The sequence below is a fragment of the Calonectris borealis genome, chromosome 1 (assembly GCF_964195595.1).
Source record: "Calonectris borealis chromosome 1, bCalBor7.hap1.2, whole genome shotgun sequence".
Classification (NCBI taxonomy): Eukaryota; Metazoa; Chordata; class Aves; order Procellariiformes; family Procellariidae; genus Calonectris; species Calonectris borealis.
This window is the reverse complement of record NC_134312.1, coordinates 32,398,337-32,419,781: the sequence shown is the minus strand read 5'-3', so window position 1 is coordinate 32,419,781 and position 21,445 is coordinate 32,398,337. Positions and strand designations below refer to the sequence as shown.

Sequence of the window (21,445 nt, the reverse complement as noted above, 5' to 3'; positions counted from 1 at the left end):
AGAGCACTCTGCATTATATGCTTTTGTGCGCTGTAAACACGTTTACAGTTCCTGAAATAGATACTACAGATTTTCCACTTCTGCACTAACCAATCTATCCAACCTAAATGATTCTATGATTTCTTCCTGTGAACAAAATTGATTTAATATCAAACTAGTTCATGAAGTTAAATTGCTTTTTAGTCATTTTCTACTTGCACAATAGCCAGCAGAAGCAAACTTGTATTACATCGAAGAAAAAAGTACCAATTAAACTCAATTACAGTGAGAAATTGGATGTAAGGAGCTGAAGATATGTTCTAACAAATCGCACCTTGCTGATTTACTAAGTAATTATTAGCACATGTGAGCAGCTTTTTCAGGTTAGACCAGCAGATTCTTACATGTTTTTACATAATTTGAGAGCCTGATTGTAAATTTAGGAAAAAAACAGAGGCTTGATTCCTGAGTGCAATTCTGCAGACGTGTGTCCAAGGTTACCCTATGGCATTTCTTGCTTGTGTCCTTTAAAAAAACAACGGTACAACCTGAATCCTGTGCACAGGGTTTGGGGATATGAGAAGGCAGAGGCCATAATATTTCTGTTCATAGTCAGTTTTAAAATCTACTGATGCCCAAGTAAATGGTGGACTTCCTTAAAAGAGCTCTTTCCGTTTCACATTTCTGTTTCTTTGAAATACCTAAGCTTATACAGTGGTAACATTTTAAGCATCTCTGAAATGTTTCCCTCTGTTTCTGTATTTTTATTTAGAAAAACACTGTCTAAAAAGTAACTCACAATCCTGCTGCAATGCACTCCAACAAAAGCACATTTCCTCTGAGTTCCACTTTGGTACTTGTGCTACCTGTTGGTGTTAGAAGAATCGGTTGCCTCTCTGTAACTGGCTTGGCTGGAACAAGGAAAAAAAAAATTAATTTCTAAATTTTATTTTAATATTTATTTATTTTAATATTGATCAAATGCATACATCCATTCTCACTTTGTGGACAGAGGTTTTGCTGCACATTGGCCATTTCATTAAAAATCATTGTGTTGCACAATTACACGGTTCAACAAGTTAGGTTTTTGACAGACATAACATTATAGCTCAACATGTTAAATGCTATAATTTTGAATGCATACATGAAAAATGTTATTATTAAAGACAGGAGCACTTGATGCATAGTTTTTACATAGGCAACTATGCAGCCTGATGGATGGATGCTGAGCCTTAATCCCAAGCAGAGTTCAGCAGAACTATTACAGGGAGTAAGAGGTCACTGATGTGAATCATAGTGCAAGACTGAAAGCTACCAAAAATTTCTGGGCTTCCATTAAAACAGAAATAAAGCAAGGTTATTGTATTCAGAAATATAAACCAAGGGAATAAAAGGTACACTCCACTTTGCAATATGCTTTGTTCAATATTCTCTAGACAACGTGAGGCGTCTTTTCAGAAGCTAAGCCTTGTATTCTCCTCTTACGATATATTTAACTTTAATTCAAGCTGTTCCCCAGTCTGGTAATAAAGAACCATTGATTAACCCTCAAGAAATAACCACAGTAAACAGACAGCTATAAATATAGGACTCATTTCTGACATTATGCTCTGTGGCTTATGAAGTATTATGGTATTTCATGTGCCTTCATGGAAGTCAGAATAAGAGGGCTTTCCATAATAATTGAGTGCTTTCTGTAAATACTCTAATGTTCTTTTATAGCAATTTCAAAATATAGGATTAAATTGCTCTGAAGTGCAGTAGCAGTCTGAATCATTACAGTAAATTATTGTATTTTTTTTAAAATGTGAGCAGAAACATAATAAACTTTTTTATTAGAGTACAGGATTTACTGGTAGATTAACATAAGTAGAACACTTAATTTTAACACAATATGTGCTATGAATTCCTTAAAAACTAGTACACGAACAACTTAAAGGTGGGAGGAAAGGCCAGTCTAGAGTGAAGAATGCCGTTGACAGTCACAGGCAATAACTAATCTACCCAGTTTTGGCACGGCTGAGGACCGCTGACTCCTTTTGCAAGACTACAAAAATTCAGAAGAATTACCTCTGGTATTTCTGAGTTGTGAGCCAACCGAATGGTGTTTTCCTCACCAATTGCAGCTAATATATCATATGTTCAGATACATATTTCTTGTTTGTTCCTGAATGACATCTTATTTTTATGCAGTGAGTTAAAATATTCTGTGCCCGTTTTATTTTAGATTCCCATAAGTTATGGTTTAATATGTACAAAGCCTCATTTGACAAGGAAAAAGACAAAAATAAAAGAAATATCATGTATTGTCTGTCTATCTCACACGCCATCAAGTGGAGAGTCTAGAACCTCAAGTGTTACAGTATCAGTGTTGCTCCAAAGTCAGCCTCGCTAAACACCCACATGCCTGTTCGGGAGGATTTAATTCACAATATACAAAAGACCATTCAACATAGATTAATGTAAAGATCAGCTTAAACACCAGACAAACAAAACTCATCTTTCCCCTACAAAGTTATTTATACGGATAGTATTAAAATGTTTAGATTTTACTTTTATGAAATATGTTAAAAATGAATGGTACATTCAGTAAATTATTAAATGTGAAGTGCATCTGTTAAATGCTTAATTGTTGTTATTTTTTATGCAGCATGTGATATTGAGTAGTCCTAGTGATAATGAACATATCAAACTAATAGTTAAATTGGAGGAAAAATATAAAAAAGCAACACAGTATAGAAGCAATCAAATAGACGATTTTTAAAATCTGCCCCAGTGTGAAAGGACTCATTTATTATAAGAGTTTGTATTTTTTATGAGCCATATGTGACAATAACATTGAAACGTTAAATATTTGAGAGGATCACACTGTGCAGTCCCTTTCTAAAGCATGTATTATCACCAGCACTAATAGAAACCTTTATTAGAAACTGAAAAGGGAGCAAAAGGTTAAGTAGCCATGGAGGTGAAGTTAGTTAACTAAATGCTACCGTGAAACAGGGAGTATCAGTGGGGACCCGTGTAACTCACCACCATAAATATCAGTGTCACTCAAATTAGCAGCTATAGTGTCATTCAATGAATCCACTGAAATAAACAGAATATCATGAAGAATGCATATAAGAGGGATAAATCAAAGTACTGGGAATCAAAAGGTGATGATATGGCTGCGGTGAGTTAATCAAATGATTGATTAATTTGTTTCAATAGTTACAATAATCATAATAACTTGATATTCTTGGACATAAAAACCATTTGAAAACTATTATTTTTTACTCTGTATTTTTTCAGGATTTCAAATCTTACAAAACATTTTTTCAGAAGAAAAAGCCTGATAAACGGAAAAAAAGACAGCTTTTAAAATGAATTATATGTCAGAAACACTGGAGATTACATTTTAAGTTTATACAGTAACGTAATTTCTTATTCAGAATTAAAATGACAAAATTCCCTAGCGTAACACTACTTAACTTTGGCAAATAACTTGAGAATTCTGGATAAATACTATGTAAGTATGTAATTAGGTAATGCAATACCTACTTGAAAAGACTTTTACAGAAATGGGTTGTTTCTGCTGTATAGTTTGTGTATGATTAAATCTTGCATAGCAGATATAGTCCTCCCGGGTATCTTCTGGTTGTACGTTAGAAAAATAAAGGTCTCCATTTAGACCTTGGGAAACTCTTTCACTTTGAGGCAGCCTTTGGAAAGCTAAGGGAAAACAAGAACACATTTATCTCAATTATAATACACACTTCATTATTATGATCTGCAGACTCCACATTCGTTCGATTACGTTGTCTGTGGGTTTGTAAATATATAGACCTTTCTAAGTTTCCTCTCAAGCTCCCTTGTCTTCCCACTCTTCCCCAGTGTGTTAATCTACAACTTACATTAAGATCTCCAGCTGCTTTGGCTTCATGCTTTTGGGCTGCATGTCTGCTTTTTCTTCATTTCTACGGAAATGGAAATTCTCTAAATTTTAACTTAGAGGGAAACTCCAACATCTTGGTAAGCAATGATCAACTATGTAGAAAAACTGTAAAAAGTAAACTAATTCTGCATAAAAAACAAACTCACCATTATCCATCCAAAATATTATAGGTGGTGGTAAGCCAACAGGAGGTCTGCAGTGTAGTACTAGTGAATCACCTTCTCGAACCTGATTTGGTTCTAGTTTTTCTTTCGTCCACAAAGGGGATCCTATAGAAAGTAATTTTAACACACACACAAACTATGGATTGACAAAAATTCCAGAATTTAAGAAAGAAATGCACATAATATTCCAGAAAAACAGAAGAACTACATGCTTTAGAATGTTAAGTCCTATCATATTTACTAAAGATTTAATTTTTGTTCCTTTTTATGTTTTCTTGGGAGAAAAATAGGTTTTCTTTAAAACATTTTTTACAGCAATGATTTGCTGAAAGTGTAATCAACTGATTCAAATTATTTTGGCTACTCACTAAACATTCTATAATAGTATCTTGGAAACTTTTAACTACAATAATGCAAAAAAAAAAAAAAAAAGTGATTCACTAAATTAGGAAAAGAGGTAGACCTTCCTGAAACAGTATTATACACACACAGTTTTATCAAAACATGTGAGAACAGCACATTTTAAGCTAAGAAGCTTGAAAAACTGATCTGAGATAAAAATCACCTAAAAAGCTGTAGAAACAGTCTACCATTAATCGAAATTTTTTAGCTTTATCTTCTTTTTGGTCCCAATCTTTTCTGTATTAAAGCTATTATAAAAACTATGGAAAACATGCATCAGAAAGAGAACAAAAATTGTCCTCATCAATGATGTGCATTAAGGATTTAAACATTTTATTGTAAATGTAGCATCATATATACAACCCAATTTTAAACATGACAGGTCATCCAGACGTACCAAAAAAATCAGGAAAGCATTTTGGTTATTAAATTTTCTAAGGAACGTTGGAGAGAACATGCAATACATTATTAAATCTGAATATCAGAAACTATACAATACCTTCTAACGTGATCACTTTGAGATTAAATTTTTAAGACAGGAAAAAAAAAAGCGAAACATTCATAAGAAAATAAACAAACCAAAGTGTTTCACATTTTATGAGCATTAAGAGCTTCACTTACTAGAAGGCCTTATAACAATATTGTTGGAAATGGCTGCTCCTCGTTCATTCCTTGCTGTACACTGGTATACTCCTTCGTATGCTTCTGCCTTCCCACCATTCATAATATTTATGACAAGGGTCCCTGAATTTGGTTTCATTGTTATCTGTGCATCTTTATCTATATCAAAATGAGTTCCATTGCGTGTCCAGGAGAAGCTAAAATAATAAAAACAAAAAGAAAAGTTTCTTCTTCAGTTGCCTTTTGTAGATTGTATGGAGAAAAGAAGAAAAAAGTAATTTTCAATAATACATGGTATTTTTTCTTTAGCAGATAAGTAAGACTTCTTCCCAAACTAAATTAACTAATAAAGTAATAGAGCACTTTTTAATATAAGAAATCTGGCAATTACTTTAAGATAAAAGGCTTGGCTGAACTTGTTAACAGGAGCCATTTCAAAGTTAATATTTAAAAAAAAAATTACATTAAAATATTCTGAAGTTAATTGTATATGGAAAAGAACTGATTTTCTTTCTACTAAAGATGATACAGTAACATCTGTGAGAACTGATATTGCTAAAGCTGCATTAGCATTTCCATTATAAAACCTATTGTTGAAAGGGTTTATAAACCTGCCTTCAAAAACTTGCTCTGGGCTGAAATGTGTCATCTCAGGTCCCAGCAGGAGACCATTTCTTTTAATTGGTTTGGCCATTTTAAAGTTATGCAAGTGAACTAAAGACTGTGTGGTGAGTTTGATTTCTTTTCACTACTCTAAGGCAAACAACCACGATTCTTTAAATGAAATTTTGCAGTCTGATAGCCCATAATTAATCTAGTAAATTCACACTGCTGTTACTCAAAGCAAGAGATGTTTTGAAAAATAGTCACTAAAAATGAAGACTATTAGAACTTATAAAAAAAAGTAAAAAAGCAGAGATTCACAGTCTGCGACTTATACTACTGTAAACACCAATTTACTTTGTTAATGGCCAAAAGTATAATTACAGAGAGCTAGACCAACACCTGTGAAGTTCAAATGTTGTGAACCGCAGTTTTCCCACCTGTTACATTTCAGATTCATAATCTTAAACACAAACACTACACATACTTACTGTTTAGAATGCTTCCTAAAAGTATAAACATAAACAGTAGTAGAAAAGCTCAAATTTTAAGTGACTCAAATTGTGCGCTGACCTTCTGCAGTAGGAGGGCAAGACTGGACACGCTATTTGCACTTTTTGGTGGAGGAGAGCAGAAGACCTGGACCTGACCAGCAGCACTGCACCACACTGCAGTGTTTTTGGGAGGACTAGTGTGCACAGTGAACCAATAGTGAACCTGTTCCTTACGACCTTGCACGTGAAGCTGCAGAACGTGGGGTTCCTGTAATCCTCTGCTACCAATAACGCTGAAGGATACAAGGAACTGTGATGTAGCTTCAAATGACAGGTGACAAATGGGGTACAAAACACTGAATTTAAGATACATGAAAGTCAGAATCTTTGCTGCTCAAGCTATAGGTAGCAGCACATCCACAAACCTTTATGCCAGCTGCTCTCACCAATAAGAAGTTACCCTGTCTTAACAAAAAATTCACACTCCGGGCTGAGAAAGTTCATCTTCAACTTCAGAGCTTTGAAGCAGCTCAAGTTCCAATATGCATTTGCAGGTCATCAAGACTGATGGACCAGACCAACTACTGAAATAAATTATTTGGACATCGTATCTTTAAAAAAAAGCAAAACTAAGCACAAGCTTATAAAACTCATTAGAAAATTCTGCATTAAATCCTGTCCCTTCCTCTGTAGCAGGGAAACAAAGTGAGACAGAGGTTTGATGGGAAAGGTGAGGCTGTACAGCAGAGAGCCCTGGCACATGACTCAGACATGTCAGTCTCACAGACAGTGCTCTTAGTCTCTCAGATAAATCCAACCCAAAAAAGGCCTTCAAGAGAAACATCTGCAGAAGCAGTACGGTTGTCCCAAAGCCCACAATAATCATCTGATCCTCCAGGTCAACACCCTGGACCTTGAGAATGGCATTGAGCCTGCTAAATTAAAATGCTGGTAAACACAGCAGCTTTATGGCAGTCCTACCATTAACAGACCACTAGAAAGGGTGACAGTATCGCAGATAATCTCCATCTTCTCCATTTTGCTGCCCAGCATGATAATGACCATGATCCCAAGGCAACCAGAAGGAATAATGTAGAAAAAACCCTGGTTATTCAGAGGAAGTACATTTAATGAGCTCTGTGTGTGTCTGAATGAGCAATTATAGACTGACCTTGCAAGTAAGCTGTAGATACACTACTGAGAACAGAGAGATGCACATTTCTCTTTATAGTCTCTGAAATCAGAAGCAGTTACTAGCAATGCCAGAATGCATCACAACTACTGCTGTTTCCAGTGCGGGTATTCAGTATCTTGAAATGAGTAGTTTTCAAATATTTCAAGATTCTGAAACAGGGCCTTAAAATGGAAGATGATCGGGAAGGTGATCCATATACAGGGTTACCATTTCTGCCAAATCCAAAACTTAAGGCTATTAAATACACTTCGTAAATCAAGGCTACTGATCTTTAAAACTGATACACATTACATAGCTTCCGACGAAATGCTTATGTATTTCAAGAAGAGCCTTATAAACCAGAATGATTTACAAAACATTAAATTTGAATTTATTAGCGCTATTCTGAATTTATTCAATATCCATTCTTCTTAGACACTATGCCTAAATCTGGAATGTGATCCAGTTCATAGTGTGGCGTGCCTCTTCGTGCTTTCCATGGGCATTTACCTATCTGCTCCTGTAATAATTGAGTATTATTTTATTGCTAGAGCTTTGAGAAGGAAAAAAAAAAACTACAGTTACTTGTTGACTATAGAAAAGTTTAAACGTCAAGGATAAGAAGAGTCAAATTTATGCCACTATCTGGTAGCTATTTAAATTACAAAGGTAGGAGTGCGTGCATGTTTCTGCCTGTGCAAGCACACACATATGCATATACTTGTTAGTTTACAAAAGTTACGTTATTTTCTGGTTTTCCTATGTTGTTAGGTCAACAAAAGCAAAACAAAATGCTACTAACCTAGGAGGTGGCTTTCCTTTTGCTTCACACTGTATTACAATATTCTCTCGGGGGTCAACAATGTAATCTTTTGGAGATTGCTGAGTTATCGTAGGAGGTTGCGACACTTCATTATGGAATATAAGAAACAGAGAGGAATTTAACAATATTTTCAAAATATCAGTGAGACAGTTTTGTAAGCAAAGAAAGCGGAATTGCAATTAGCAACCAAATCATTGACAGAAGAGTGGGATTAAAGTATCCTTTGTATTAGCAGGCTGAAGCCCTCTACTCTTGTAAATTAGTGTAGCTACACTAACTTCCAACTGAGCTATGCCAATTTACAGCAGATGAAGGTCTTGACCAAAAAGTTTAATGGATATAATTTCTATACATCAGATTTCAACAGATTTTCACAAAACCGAAGGACACTTGAATTCTAAGTCCAACATATCCTGAATGAACAGTTGTGAGACATAAACCCACACAAAATGTTTTTTACCACACAGAAGGAAAAAAAATACATTGCTTTGTATTTCTAAACATTTTATGTATTTCCAAATTCTCTATGGGTTTTCACACATTTATGTGCTCAACATATTGAATTAATCTACCAAGCATGCTTTTAGGAGCTACTTTTCAGGAGTAAAAAATGTGTTAGAAGTAAAAGACTGTAAAAAATGACAAAAATAGTAACTAGTTTCCAAATAGAGGAAACATGTAGGAAAAGTCTAGTACTAATTATCCTTAAAAAACCCAACAAAAATATTCAATCTTGTGAATTGCCCCAGGAGAAACAGACATTTAACATTTATGATTTATCAAGTACTCTAGAATGAGCAGCACAAAACAGAATTTAAGTAGTTGGTGCCTACCTGTTTAAAGTAATTTATAATCTGTTACCTTATCTATGCCCATTTTTGCATTCAAAAAATCCTGTTTATGATATTAAGATAGTGAGAAAGGTGTCTTCTTCAACATAGTTCATCTGTTTTATAGTTTAGGGTCACCTAAAGGAACCAGTTTAATAACATGTCTGTGAACATCCCTATCTAAATGTTGTAAATTGTTTGTCCAGCAATACACTTTGCTAGTACTTTGGGGTCATTTCCAGCCACTTTAGCAAAATATTTCAACCATTAGAGTTAGCTGTGTTCTCATGCCTCACTCTAACCAGTTTAAAATTGTAAAACTTGGATTTTTATTTTAAGTCTTCCCTACCATTATACATTAAGTACTCTTGCACAGAAAGAGATAGCCATCTGTAAAGCCCTACCCACAAAAAACAGCCAGGAAAAAAAATCAGATCATGGAATCATAATGAGATACAGCAGCTAAGTAGAACAGAACAGGCCATGCAGAGCTGGGTTTTGCTCCTCTTCCTCACTGCAGAGAGGAGAGTGCTTAAAAGAGGAAGGCGACATTTTTACACGATGATGACTTTTTGTGTCTTTCTTTAGAGAGGCACTTTGAAGACAGTCCTTCTCCCTCTCAGAAGCAGTTCTCGGGGTCAGTACGCATCAGATGCTTACTCGGGAAATGAAGCACACTCTGAAAAGGGACATGATATGAACACTGCCCAACATAAAGGATATTCCATCTGATGCACACTGAAGACCTGAAGTCTCCACTCCTATGCTATGCACTGCACTTAAAACTTATTAAATTAACCGTGACACTAGAGCTGAGTTAGGAGATCCCATAACATATTAGGTCTACTTAAATAACTGTATCCACTGTTTTTTAAGGATATAAAAGTATCTCCAATTCGGACATGTAAAATAATATATAAGTACATATATTCCAATGAATTTATTTCTTATCAAATATATTTACTCCTGAAAGTAGTAGTAAAACATTGCTCATGCTGATATTGAGTAAGGATTTTAATGTTCAGATGGCACACAATCAAAAACCACACAATTAATTTGTTCAAAATATCAGAACACTGATCTACATACAGTAGTATTTTCTGAACACTGCATGCACAAAACATCTAGCTACAGCAAACCAAATTATCAACAAGATGTCAGAATCACACATTTTTGGACTGCAAATTCAGTTTGCAACACAATCAGTATTAATTTTCAGCAGCACACAGCCTAGTTTTTGTGGACGGGAACTTACATTCTTCTAGAAGTTTTGCTTTTATTCCCCCATCAGAATCAGCAGTTGAATAGACAAATGGAGATTAAAGAGAAACATTTGTTAGTTAAAAGAAAATTAGCATTTTTGAGAGGGAAGATCTCTGACAAGTACATTGGTCACCATTAAAAAGAAAACATTTAAAACATTAGCACTGTAACCCATGCAGCTGATGCCTGGAATTCCAGCCACAATTTCCCTTGTGTCAGATATTACTACACTTATCTCAAAGTTCATGGTATGAGAAACTTTTCTGAAGTGTTGACTTTTTAAGGGCAACCATGGTATGTGATTTTGGCCTTGCAAGGACACAAAACACTGATACTGAGGAGACAGTAAATCAGAATTAATGGATGCTGCAGTCAAAATCAATCCACCCATATGATCCTATGGAAGAGCAAAGAGAATGCTTCAGGCTAAAGTTACTCTAATAAAGACGAAAGCACCTAATTCTACTCAACAGACTTGCAATCCCTTTTGGTTTGAAAAATAACTAAACAAAAAAAATCATCTTAGTTGTCACATCTTTATTGCTTCCTTCAAATATTTTGCATACATGTCTCCTCATCAATAATGTTTTTAGAGTAAATCACTGCTTTTGGTCAGCTACATTGTCAGTCATGCCTTACCTACTTTGAGACCCTGACGAGCATAGGAACTGCTAACTTGGATGAAACTTAAAGGTTCAACTAATCAAGTATGTTCTTACCACCAGGGTACGTGGTGAGTATATAGGGAAGATCCACAGAAAATATAAGTCCTTCCCTTGTGGTGCTCTCTCAAAGCCCATTCTAACCATTATTTATGAAAGCAATAACATCATTATAGATGTAATTTTGGTTAATACGATTTTTGGCTAAAAATCCGAGTATGTGACTTTATCAGACCTAACAAAGTTATTAAACATTATGTAGTAGGGAACAAGTTAATTGAGAGTTAATGTGATACATCTAAAAGGGCTACTAATTTTTGTCTATTGATGCATTTCTGGTTAATTTAATCTGAACTGTTGCTCTACACAAAAGATTAGAGTGGTGCACAATTTACATTAGTTTCTAAACTACAGGATGGGTTTAAAACACTATTTCTAGCCTGCAAAAATATTTAGGGAGAAAAATTAAGTTTAGAAAATAAGACATTCATTCATCAAACCTTTAAAGCCCTCTTTAAGCCACGGTTTTTTGCTCTAAAGGCATTCACAGGACAAGAAGTCTGATGTGATTCAGATATATTGATATTGTTACAGAAATACAGGTCATTGGTTTGAGAGGCTTGTAAATATGCATGGGGATAAAAACATCAAAGCAGTTGCAATTTATGTCAATGATTATTAAAGAAAAACATGCATTTATGGAAGGTAGGAAGGTATCAAAAACATGGGGGTAAAGAAAGCCATGCGGATTAGAACCATAGGCAAATTTACTGATGTATTAACCCATCAATTTAAGCCCCAATGTTCTCTTCTCTGGTAATTAGTTTAACAAATAAATAGTCACTGTGAGGTGCAACATGGTTCACTGAATTCTGAAAATGTGATCATGCTTATCTTAAGAAGAAAATAACAACCTGAAGCATGAATAAATTCATAAAATTAGCTACTAGGGCCACAAAACGCAGCAGGTACCATTGCTTCCTTTTCAGCATGGAGAGCTACCTTCAAGGTTCCCCATTAACACAGTCTTATATTAGACAAGAATTTCAGATCTTGGGATTTCCCCTCTTCTAGATGTTTCCTCACTGGTTAATGCTAGAGTTCCCTGCTCAGTACACATGCTTTTAACTTAAAGTTAGGTATTTAACTGTTTTCAGGCACTCCTTAGGAAATCTAAGAGCCAAACTTACTCTTCTGGATCAAAAATTCCAGTGTCTGAGTTTTAGGTATTTGAATCTTTTACTACATCTCATATCAGCTCCTGGAAACCTCTTATATGAAGACAAGGGTAATTGTTTACAGCAACTAGGAATTGTCCTGGGGTTTTCAACAAATTGTCAATACGATCTTAATTTCACAAATAATTAGCATTTAACTGGGCTTCTCTGCCCTTCTTCATTTTCATCAAATAAAGTGTTCAATAAAGGCACACCGAAGTATGAGTATTCGTGAGAATCCTATGTTAACACTTCTCAAGTGAACAATGTAAGTCATTTTAATCTGCACAGTTTTTGAAAATCTTCAGTAAATTAGTGTATTCATAATCACAATGTCCTGACTGAAAGGAGCAAACACACTCCATGTTTAGCTCCATGTTGGAGTTATCTTCATCTTCCTATACAGAAATTATTTAACTAATCTTCCACTATTCTGCACTTATTTAGCAGATTAATACTTACAGTCAAGAGGTACATCCAATGCAGAAATCATTTGGCACAGAAAGAGGACCAAGGAAGCTTTGCTTGCAGATATGCTCTTCTTTTTCATCATGATTTTAGGCTGTATTGAGTAAATCACACTGAAGAATGAAGTTCAACTTCATCAGATTAGGTAGCTTGGAATAGCTATGTAAATATAGACAAGAAACCTAGTAAATAAAAATAAGAGAATAACAATATGCAGATACTATGGAGAATTGAATGATCACTTCTTAATAATATTATGAAATACCAGAAGTCTACATATTATATCCAGGGATAATAGTCACACCATGTGCTCTAATAAAATCCAAGCAGAGATCCAGAAGTTCTTAGGACACCTAGATCATAACACTTTCCTAAGAAAGCTAGTGAACAACTCCTATAACCTTGTTGAATGGAAATACAAATGCCTTTCCTAAGAAGGATAAAGCATCAGTCCGGCTAGTTAAAAAACAGTATATACTAAAGATAATAGTCCTCTGAAGTAGATTTAGGAGATTAAAGCTCTGAATGGCCACCTAGTCTCTCTTTCAAACATCCTGCACAATTCTGGAAAGAGTTATTTTAGGCATCTACCCCAAAGAAAACATGTCTGGCCACAAATTTGCTAAGTAAACTGTGGGATCTTCCTGCAGCTTTGAGTTAGATGTCTTAGCTTCTCCCCGCTTTGGAACTCTCTCTAGTAGACATCTGTAGACTGGATACAGAAGACTTCATGGATTACCACGCTGAGGTGCTACACCTCAGTTCCTTATGTACTGTAACAACAGTTCCTTATGTACTGTATAAGAACCTAGGCTCCTATTCCTGGATTTCTGATACCACCCAAAATATGTAACATCAAAATACTTTGCCATTTCTAGCCTGAACACCCAAAATCTAATTAACTGGCAGCGCACTATCAAACTCTCTTCTCCTCCTTTCTATGTGAAGAGATGGCAGAAATGAAACCTAAGGGAAATCTGTTCTTTGAAATGTGCTGGGTTTTCCCCCTCAATCAAGCATGAGAGATCATATTAACCACGGCAGAATGATTCTGGCTCCCTCCTTATTTTCACTGCATTCAGGACCAAGCTCTAACTTAAAAGAATGTTGAAGGAGTGAAAACCAGCTGCCTGCAAGCCCCATCATCATCACTGGTGACCTACAAAGAGCTATATGAATACAGCCTTAGAAATCCAAATGGTGCATTCTCAGTACATGGACATCAGCTGAGAAAGTACTTCCCAGATGCCAGATTGATCAGAAAGTTCACAGTGATCAGCATTAATTTAGCTTGAAGAGAGCACTTCCTCAGCTATGCCTACAGATGTGAAACACAATGCTATCAAGTCCACAAGGAGTTAAAGTTGCAAAGGAGCAGCTGCCTTACAAATGTTAAATAAAGATAATAAAAAAAAAAAAAAAATATTCGGCTTCCTGAAGTATGCTAAGAATTTCCCTCAATCTTCAGGTTACAGAAGAAATGTTGTCTCTTAATTGCTGCTGTAAATGGTCTTTCTCTTTGTATAGTCTTCTGAGCAGAGACTGGAATTGGAAACCAGAACTGAGGTGTAGAGCTCAACCTCTCATCCTAACCTAGCACATCAAACTCCCAGATTCTTACTGTCACTATCTGTAACATAAATGTTTGTTTCAAAATCAAAATATCCCAGCAGGTTAAACTCCTAGAGACGTACTGCTCCTTGGAGTTCTTGGGAACTGCTGACTGGGGCACCACGTGAGAGGGCAAATTGCTTATTCATATTCAAAACTATCTACAGTACTGCACAGCATAATGAAACAATTAAGTATTTGTCACGGCATATTAGAAAGATTACAAAACTCATCAGAAGAGAGAATACCTGAGTTCTAGCCTTTGCGTATTTATTTATACAAACTGGAGCTGCAGAAGCAGACAAGGTGGCAAGCCTAACTCCAAAATACCCAGAAAGCAGTTAAGGCATACAGCAGGGAAGCATGACAAGTACTCAGACTTTCCTAGAAAAATAAACTGAATTTTCCTACATTTTAAATAAACACCCTAAAGCACTGGGGGTTTAGCTGGGGAAGGGGAGAAGTGTTTCTTCCATCCCGCTTTTTGGCACATACAGTTTCCTATGCTCCCGCTGCAGTGAGTAAGGGGAAGGAGAAAGGCTTCTCTTGAGAGAGCCTGAGAGCACTCCGGCATGTTTCCTGCGATGAAGTGCTCTCCAGAAGAGCTGATTTTATTCCATCGACTACAGCTGTCTGCTCTTCTCCAGTTAAACTAGGTTCTCCCACACTGTTCTCCTGATCTTTATGTCATCTCCTCATTACAGCATCACTGCAATTAACAAGGTGCCCTCTCTGTACAATGTGTTTGACCCAGGATTTACAGGATGATCTTTGAAGCATTCTATAAGTGAACCTTGACTTTTATTGTTTCTTCTCCAAGCAAAATTTAAGTTCTCCTTACAAAACTCTGAGAACTTGATTATCCACTTTATTGTCTTGTTCTTTCACCGTGTAATATGAGTATTGCAGTGATTTGAGAGTATTTTAAAATTAAATTGCATTCCCTTTGAACAAGTACAAATGAATACGCAAGCAATGGTGAATCAGGTATGTGCAATTAAAATGATTGTGAAAGTAATACCCTTGAGAAAATGCCTCACATTGTCTACCTCTGCTACTGCAACGTTCCAGTAGGATACCTACTGAGTCTACAGCTGGGATGTTTGGATATAATACGGGAATTCAACAAGCAGCGGGAATTATAAAGCTGAGCTTCACACTGACTTTGTTCAGAGAGGCAAGTGCCCAAATGGTTTGTGATAGAACATATTTAACTGAAAATGATTTTAGGTTTGTCAGCACAACTGGGTGCTCTTGTTGAATATATTCAAGATTAAATCTGACATAATTTAGTATGAATATAACAGCTGCTGAGTAGAACTAAACATTGCTTTGACATAATATTTATCTGCTACAAAATAAGGCCAGGCCTCTAAGCGCAGATCAATGTAAAGGCTTCAATTTCAAAACTTGAAATATTTATACAGCAGATTGCCTTTTCCTCCAGATAATTTATTTAAGATCTATCATAACTCAGACATTTTGTCCTACCCTCTTCATAGGAAAACACATATATTTTGACAGCTGATTCAGGAGTCTATTCACTGATTTGTAAAAAATAAGATTCTCTATACCTACATACCTCTTACGTACATAACAAAACAACACTTGTTATGTTGTCTTCTGTGCTTCTTGCTAAGATGCTGATTGTGAGTAAAAACATGGACTAAAGGTTGAAGCTATGATGTAGCAAACAGGAGTCAAGGTAAATATGACTTCATAAGCAAAGTGTAATATTATTTTATCACAAAGCATAATATCGGATTTCAAAGGGAGGGCTTTTATGTATGACAAAAGAACAAGGATCAAGTGAGAGACACGCACTTTTTTTAAAAAAAGCTTTTACTACTTTTTACAGATGAGCTACAGAAGGATACAACTGGAAGAATGAAAGCACCAGTGAGCCTGAGGTAGAGTTTCTGGCAGGAGCACAAAACACAGTTTGGTGCCAGCGATCTCTTCACTGTGACTCACGTCTGGACACTTCTGGTCATAAACAAAAACAAATACTTTGAAAACACTGAAGGAGCTAGGAAAAACAGCATGCATATGGAAGGGATCATTTGGGAGGCAGAATCCAAGATTCCTTTTCATACTATAAATCAAATGGGACGGGGACCTTCTCCTTGATTTTAAGAGCTTAAGAGCAAATGAATCATAGAATCATGAATCATTTAGGTTGGAAAAGACCCTTAAGATCATCAAGTCCAACCATAAACCTAACACTGCCAAGCCCACCACTAACCATGTCCCTAAGCGCCTCATCTACACATCTTTTAAATACCTCCAGGGATGGTGACTCAACCACTTCCCTGGGCAGCCTGTTCCAATGCTTGTCAACCCTTTCAGTGAAGAAATTTTTTTTAATATCCAACCTAAACCTCCCCTGGCACAACTTGAGGCCATTTCCTCGCATCCTGTCACTTGCTACTTGGGAGAAGAGACTGACAAATCATGGCTTACATCCTTTCCCTCTGAAGGCAGTCTCCATACTACCTATGCACTGTGCTACTCCCTGAATCACGGCCAGGCATCATCTGGGAGAATTATGGTTGGCTCAAAATCTGCAGGGAGAGTGTTAACAATTGAACAGTATACATGATTGCGGAACGCACACAGTATGGTGTATTTTACTATACTATACTAGTACTGAGTATTACTAATTACTAATTGAGATATTAATACAGACAGACACGCTCTCAATGGACATTTCAAAGTTTAATCAATTAAGGCTCCAGTTGACAGAGGGAACATGTTTTTCCTCTAGCTATCTTCAACATAAGCACACAGCATCTTTGATTTCCTTGTAAGTGCAGCTGCAGTATTTCTTTAATAGGAAGTAAGAGGTGTAAGGGAGAGTATTTACTGAAATTCAGCCTAGTGCAAAGTTAAAGAAAGTATTTTCTAAATGTAATATTGTTCCACAGAGTTTTGATGCATCAACTGATTATGCATTTCAACTCAGTTACATTATTTAAAGTCATCAGGGAATACTAAATCGTCTTCTCTGACCTCCTGTTCACGAAGCTTAAGCCCATTGCTTTGTCTTTGGCTACATCGTATGTGCTATGGGGACATCCAGGTAAAGACAACTGGATCAAGAATAAACTATGCAGACAGAACTCCTGAATTCAGCAAAGAACTCCTCAACACTAGTTCAGATGCTGCGGGTACTTATTAGTGTTAGATGGTTATATGTACTTTAGCCATTTTTAAGCTTTTTTGACAAAGGCAGACGGCAAAGCTGTATGCTGCACTCTAAACGTTCTTAGCAGTTCTATATACAGCAAAAAATCATCAGCCTAGTCACGCTCCTGTACTCCCCCTACACAGAGCATTACTCTTTTGGCTCCAAGACTTCAGCATTCACACTGGTCTCCTTCCTTCCCACCCACCCAGACACAATTTCCAGTCTCTCTACTCTCATCCTCTATTTTCCACTATGGGAAAACTACTCAGTCCTTGACAGTCCTTTATTGACAATCCTATATTAAGACCTGCTAGTTGGTTTGTTATTCATTGAAGTCTGGTCTGTTTCATTACATATTTCAATTTATGTTTTTATTAATCGGTTGGTTTCACATGGCAATAAGTCAAATGCTTTTCAAAGCCTATTACATCGACAGCATCATCTTATCAAATTTGTAATTTTATCAAATATTAAAAGATTAAAATCAAGTTTTTGTCAATCATTTGTTTTACAAGCCCTACTTTCTATAAAACTATGTTGAGTAGAATTAATTTTACTCATGGCCTTTAATTCCCTATCAGCTGAATCCCCAATCAGCTTTTTCCATATGTTCACTGTGATTTATATCAGGCTATATTTACCCTGCTCAATCTGCTTGTCTACTCTGAATCTGGGCAGAACACCAGCTTTCTTCCAGTCTAAAGGAATGTATTAAAAATGAAAACCTGTGAACCAGAAATCTCCCCCACCAGCTCCTGTAGAACTCACAGGTAGACCCATCACACCTAGACCTGCTGACTAAAAATATGTATCTTAGACATTATTATTTCATATCTATTAATGGTTACTATGACTAAAAAAGCTCTCCATCCTAACATGATGCATCATACTTTTTCTTCCAATTCATCATGTTACTTGCAATAATAAATCAACAGCAAGAAGAAAATGATTGTGAAGTAGCTCACAAAACAGTGCTAATCCTGTTTCTGTTCTTAAGACTTGGTCCTATAAAAATAAACCACATATTTGTCTGCTTGTCTCCTCCATGGCAATGGCCAATGCATCTGCCATGAGAATAGAAGCTCTTTCATGCAAGTATCAGTACTGACTGCGCGTCTGCACAGCCCCAGCACAATGAGATCCAATCACTTCTAGGGCAACTTCAGTATCAACTGCTGAACTAGCAATGTAAAACAGCTTCATTATCCACCCGTTTTGCATCGCTACTGAACTGCCCTTGTACCAGGTCATCTGACACACACCCAGCTGATGCAGCCTTGCACAAGGTTGACTCCTCCTGCCCAGCCAGGACTGAGCAGTGTCCTACAAGGGCATGAATGCTCAGGGTCTACCAAAGCAGACTGAACACCAGATCAGTCGTTTAGCAGTGTTTTATTAGGGCAGGTAGGGGTATAAATGAGGATATGTCTGTTCTGGTAATTCTGTAAGACATCCTCCCTCCAGCAGCCACTCGCCCATTGAATGGGAGACAGGAGGAAACCCCTGGGTTCCAGGTCAGCTTTGATCTTTTCCACATTGATAAGGCATAGGCAATCTGGATCTTGTCTTGTTTACTTGTTTCTGTTTTTTTCTTTTTTAAATTTTCTTCTCTCCAAATATTTTTCCCTTTTCCTTTTGTGAATCTTTACTGTTGTTCTTCCCTGAACAGTATAAAATTTTATACCTGCTAACTGCAGCTCATTGGTAAATCACTATGAGCACTGGGATACCGCGAAAAAGGCAAGGATATATGTCCTTAAAAATTCCACTCAGCAAAGTCTTATTTCAACTGCCTGCTCTAGAAGTACAAGTGCCACGTCCTAGGAGTGCCCAAACATGCAGGGTAAAAAAAACAACTAAGCTCGGAGTTCAAATGTCTAATTAAGGGCTGCAGGTAAGCCCATAAGCTCAGTCATGACCCACAGACTCCAATCTTCTCTTTAGAGCAGCCACTTAGAGTTGATTTTTAAAAGACTGGAGCAGGGCTGATCTGTCCTTTTACAGTTGTCTTACATATTCCCTGAGGACCTATACTGGATTTGGCCCTTCTGAGGATTTAAACAGAGGAGCACTTACTTTCTAGATCCTTCTCAGATTAAATTATAAGCTGCTTTAGCTGGGGCGATTACATACATGGCAGAGCAAAGCTGTGGATAGCCCTCAAACAGGGAGGTAAGCCTAGCAAGCCTGGCAAGTTTAGATGCCTCCAGAGTCACATCAGCAGCTGCACAGCATTTTTGGATTGCAAATTTAAACTCAGACATCTCAATCTTGCTTGGATGCTTTCTGGTGTCCTAAATTCTTGACTGGATTCAGTCTTTTTCACCTTTTTTACCTCCTCACTTACAACAGAAGATGGAATGGAGCATAAGAATAATGGTTTAGTACCATTTATTTCAGTAGTCCTTTAGAGTCATTACAGCCTGAACAAATATGCTTCATCTCTTATGCATGTATGCATACTTTGCTGTCTTTCAAAGACTCCGTTGAAGTGCTTGAATTGAGTGCAACTTTGCAAATCTGCTGAAGACTATGGGTTTACACAGGAGGGAGTAAAAACATAACTTGCATTTCTCTATATTTTAGAGAAATATAGTTTGGCTTGAAGTGAATCACTATGGTGATCAAGGAGAGTAAAGAATTCAGCTTGATTATTAAATTTCTCAGTGAGTTAGAAATCATTCAGAGTGAGTGAGAGAAAACAAATGAAGAAAACACATTTTTACAGCACCTAGATGTTAAAACCAGGTACCCACATGATGGTATCGTTAGGATAGCTCTTCAGGCTATGCTTTGAAATTTTTAGAAGCATGCAAAAGATCTAGTCACTCATTAAGTCCACTTTCAGAAGATCTAATTCAGACCGAACTTCAACAAGACAAAGGTTTTTTAGTAGCCCATCTCTTTCCCTCTGAAAGGTTTTGCAATAGAGCAAAACAGTGCTTATGATCTATGAATCATCAGACTGCTATGACAGCCATACCATACTGTGCAAACAGAACCAGAAGGAAAACTGCAGAGTGGGCAGAAGGAAAATGCACCATCATCCTGGGTGAAGACTACCAATTCAATGACTACAGTTAGTTCCTTGTAAATACGCAAAAGGATGCTCAGCTGAAATGCTCCCTGAAATGTTAATTTCTTTACCCAGGAGATATGATGAAAGGGATTTTTTCCCTTTTTTTTTCTTATTTTTGTTTTTTTTAATCCACCAGAATTCAGAGCAGGGGCTTCAGAGAGCTCGCTTAGGAGAAAGTAATACATTCTGTATTACTCTGGTTAATTACCTTCTTTGCATCCCTACAGCTAACCCCAAAAGCACTATCTGTCCAGAAGTATTCCTGCAATCCTGGAGATATTCTTGTGAAAAGCATACTGTGCAAAAGAGCAGAATTTGATTCAAAGACAGGGAAACTCCTCCCTTTGGGAAGTAGAGCAGAAACCACTAATATTAGCATGAAATGCCAGAATAGTTATGCTAGGGAGGAGGTCACTCAGAATAGGGACAGTGCCAGAAACCGAGGACTAAGGCATTCTGTCAGATATAAAACCCTAACAAGTACATGAACAAAGGAGGGTAAACAGTGCTGAGGGAACAAACTGTACAAACCCCAGCTAGCTGCCTTGGGTGGATTTTTTGGAGATGGGGGTTGGGGACTGGCCACCTATGTGTAACATCTATTTAACAGGCAAAATTTAGCATGTTTGCTGGTTTAATTTTAATTAATTCTGTTGAAGGAGCTACAATTACATCTCTTAGCTTGGAATCTCTGCCCACCATTAAAAACTGAAATGAAACGAGCGCTCAAATACAAACACTTCTACGTTTTAGAAATATCCCTGCCTTTCTCTCTGAAAGCGCTGATAATGTTCACGGTGATTGTAGCTGTGCAAATCAGGTCTGTCCCTGCTTTAAACAACACTAATTCATGCTGCCACTGTTCCCAACAGAATGATGTGAGACTTCAGCAAACAAACCAACTCCTTAAAATCTGTTTGCAGATATCACC

At 36.7% G+C, this 21,445-nt stretch overlaps 1 protein-coding gene across 8 annotated transcripts in view; it reads right to left on the bottom strand.

Moving 5' to 3' along the window:
- NRCAM (neuronal cell adhesion molecule) overlaps positions 1–21,445 on the bottom strand; it is a 169,410-nt gene that overhangs the window by 59,736 nt on the left and 88,229 nt on the right. For 2 of the 8 annotated variants that reach the window (XM_075147785.1, XM_075147795.1), the window contains 7 exons: positions 12,629–12,816; positions 8,174–8,279; positions 5,101–5,297; positions 4,060–4,182; positions 3,520–3,690; positions 3,010–3,066; positions 779–890 (listed from right to left, as the gene is read on the bottom strand). In XM_075147785.1, the coding sequence (XP_075003886.1) occupies positions 779–890; positions 3,010–3,066; positions 3,520–3,690; positions 4,060–4,182; positions 5,101–5,297; positions 8,174–8,279; positions 12,629–12,719 (857 nt within the window). In that variant the 5' untranslated portion in view covers positions 12,720–12,816. Of the gene's footprint in view, positions 1–778; positions 891–3,009; positions 3,067–3,519; positions 3,691–4,059; positions 4,183–5,100; positions 5,298–8,173; positions 8,280–12,628; positions 12,817–21,445 lie in introns of those variants that run through there. The other 6 variants (XM_075147775.1, XM_075147772.1, XM_075147747.1 and 3 more) reach the window with 3 other exon arrangements.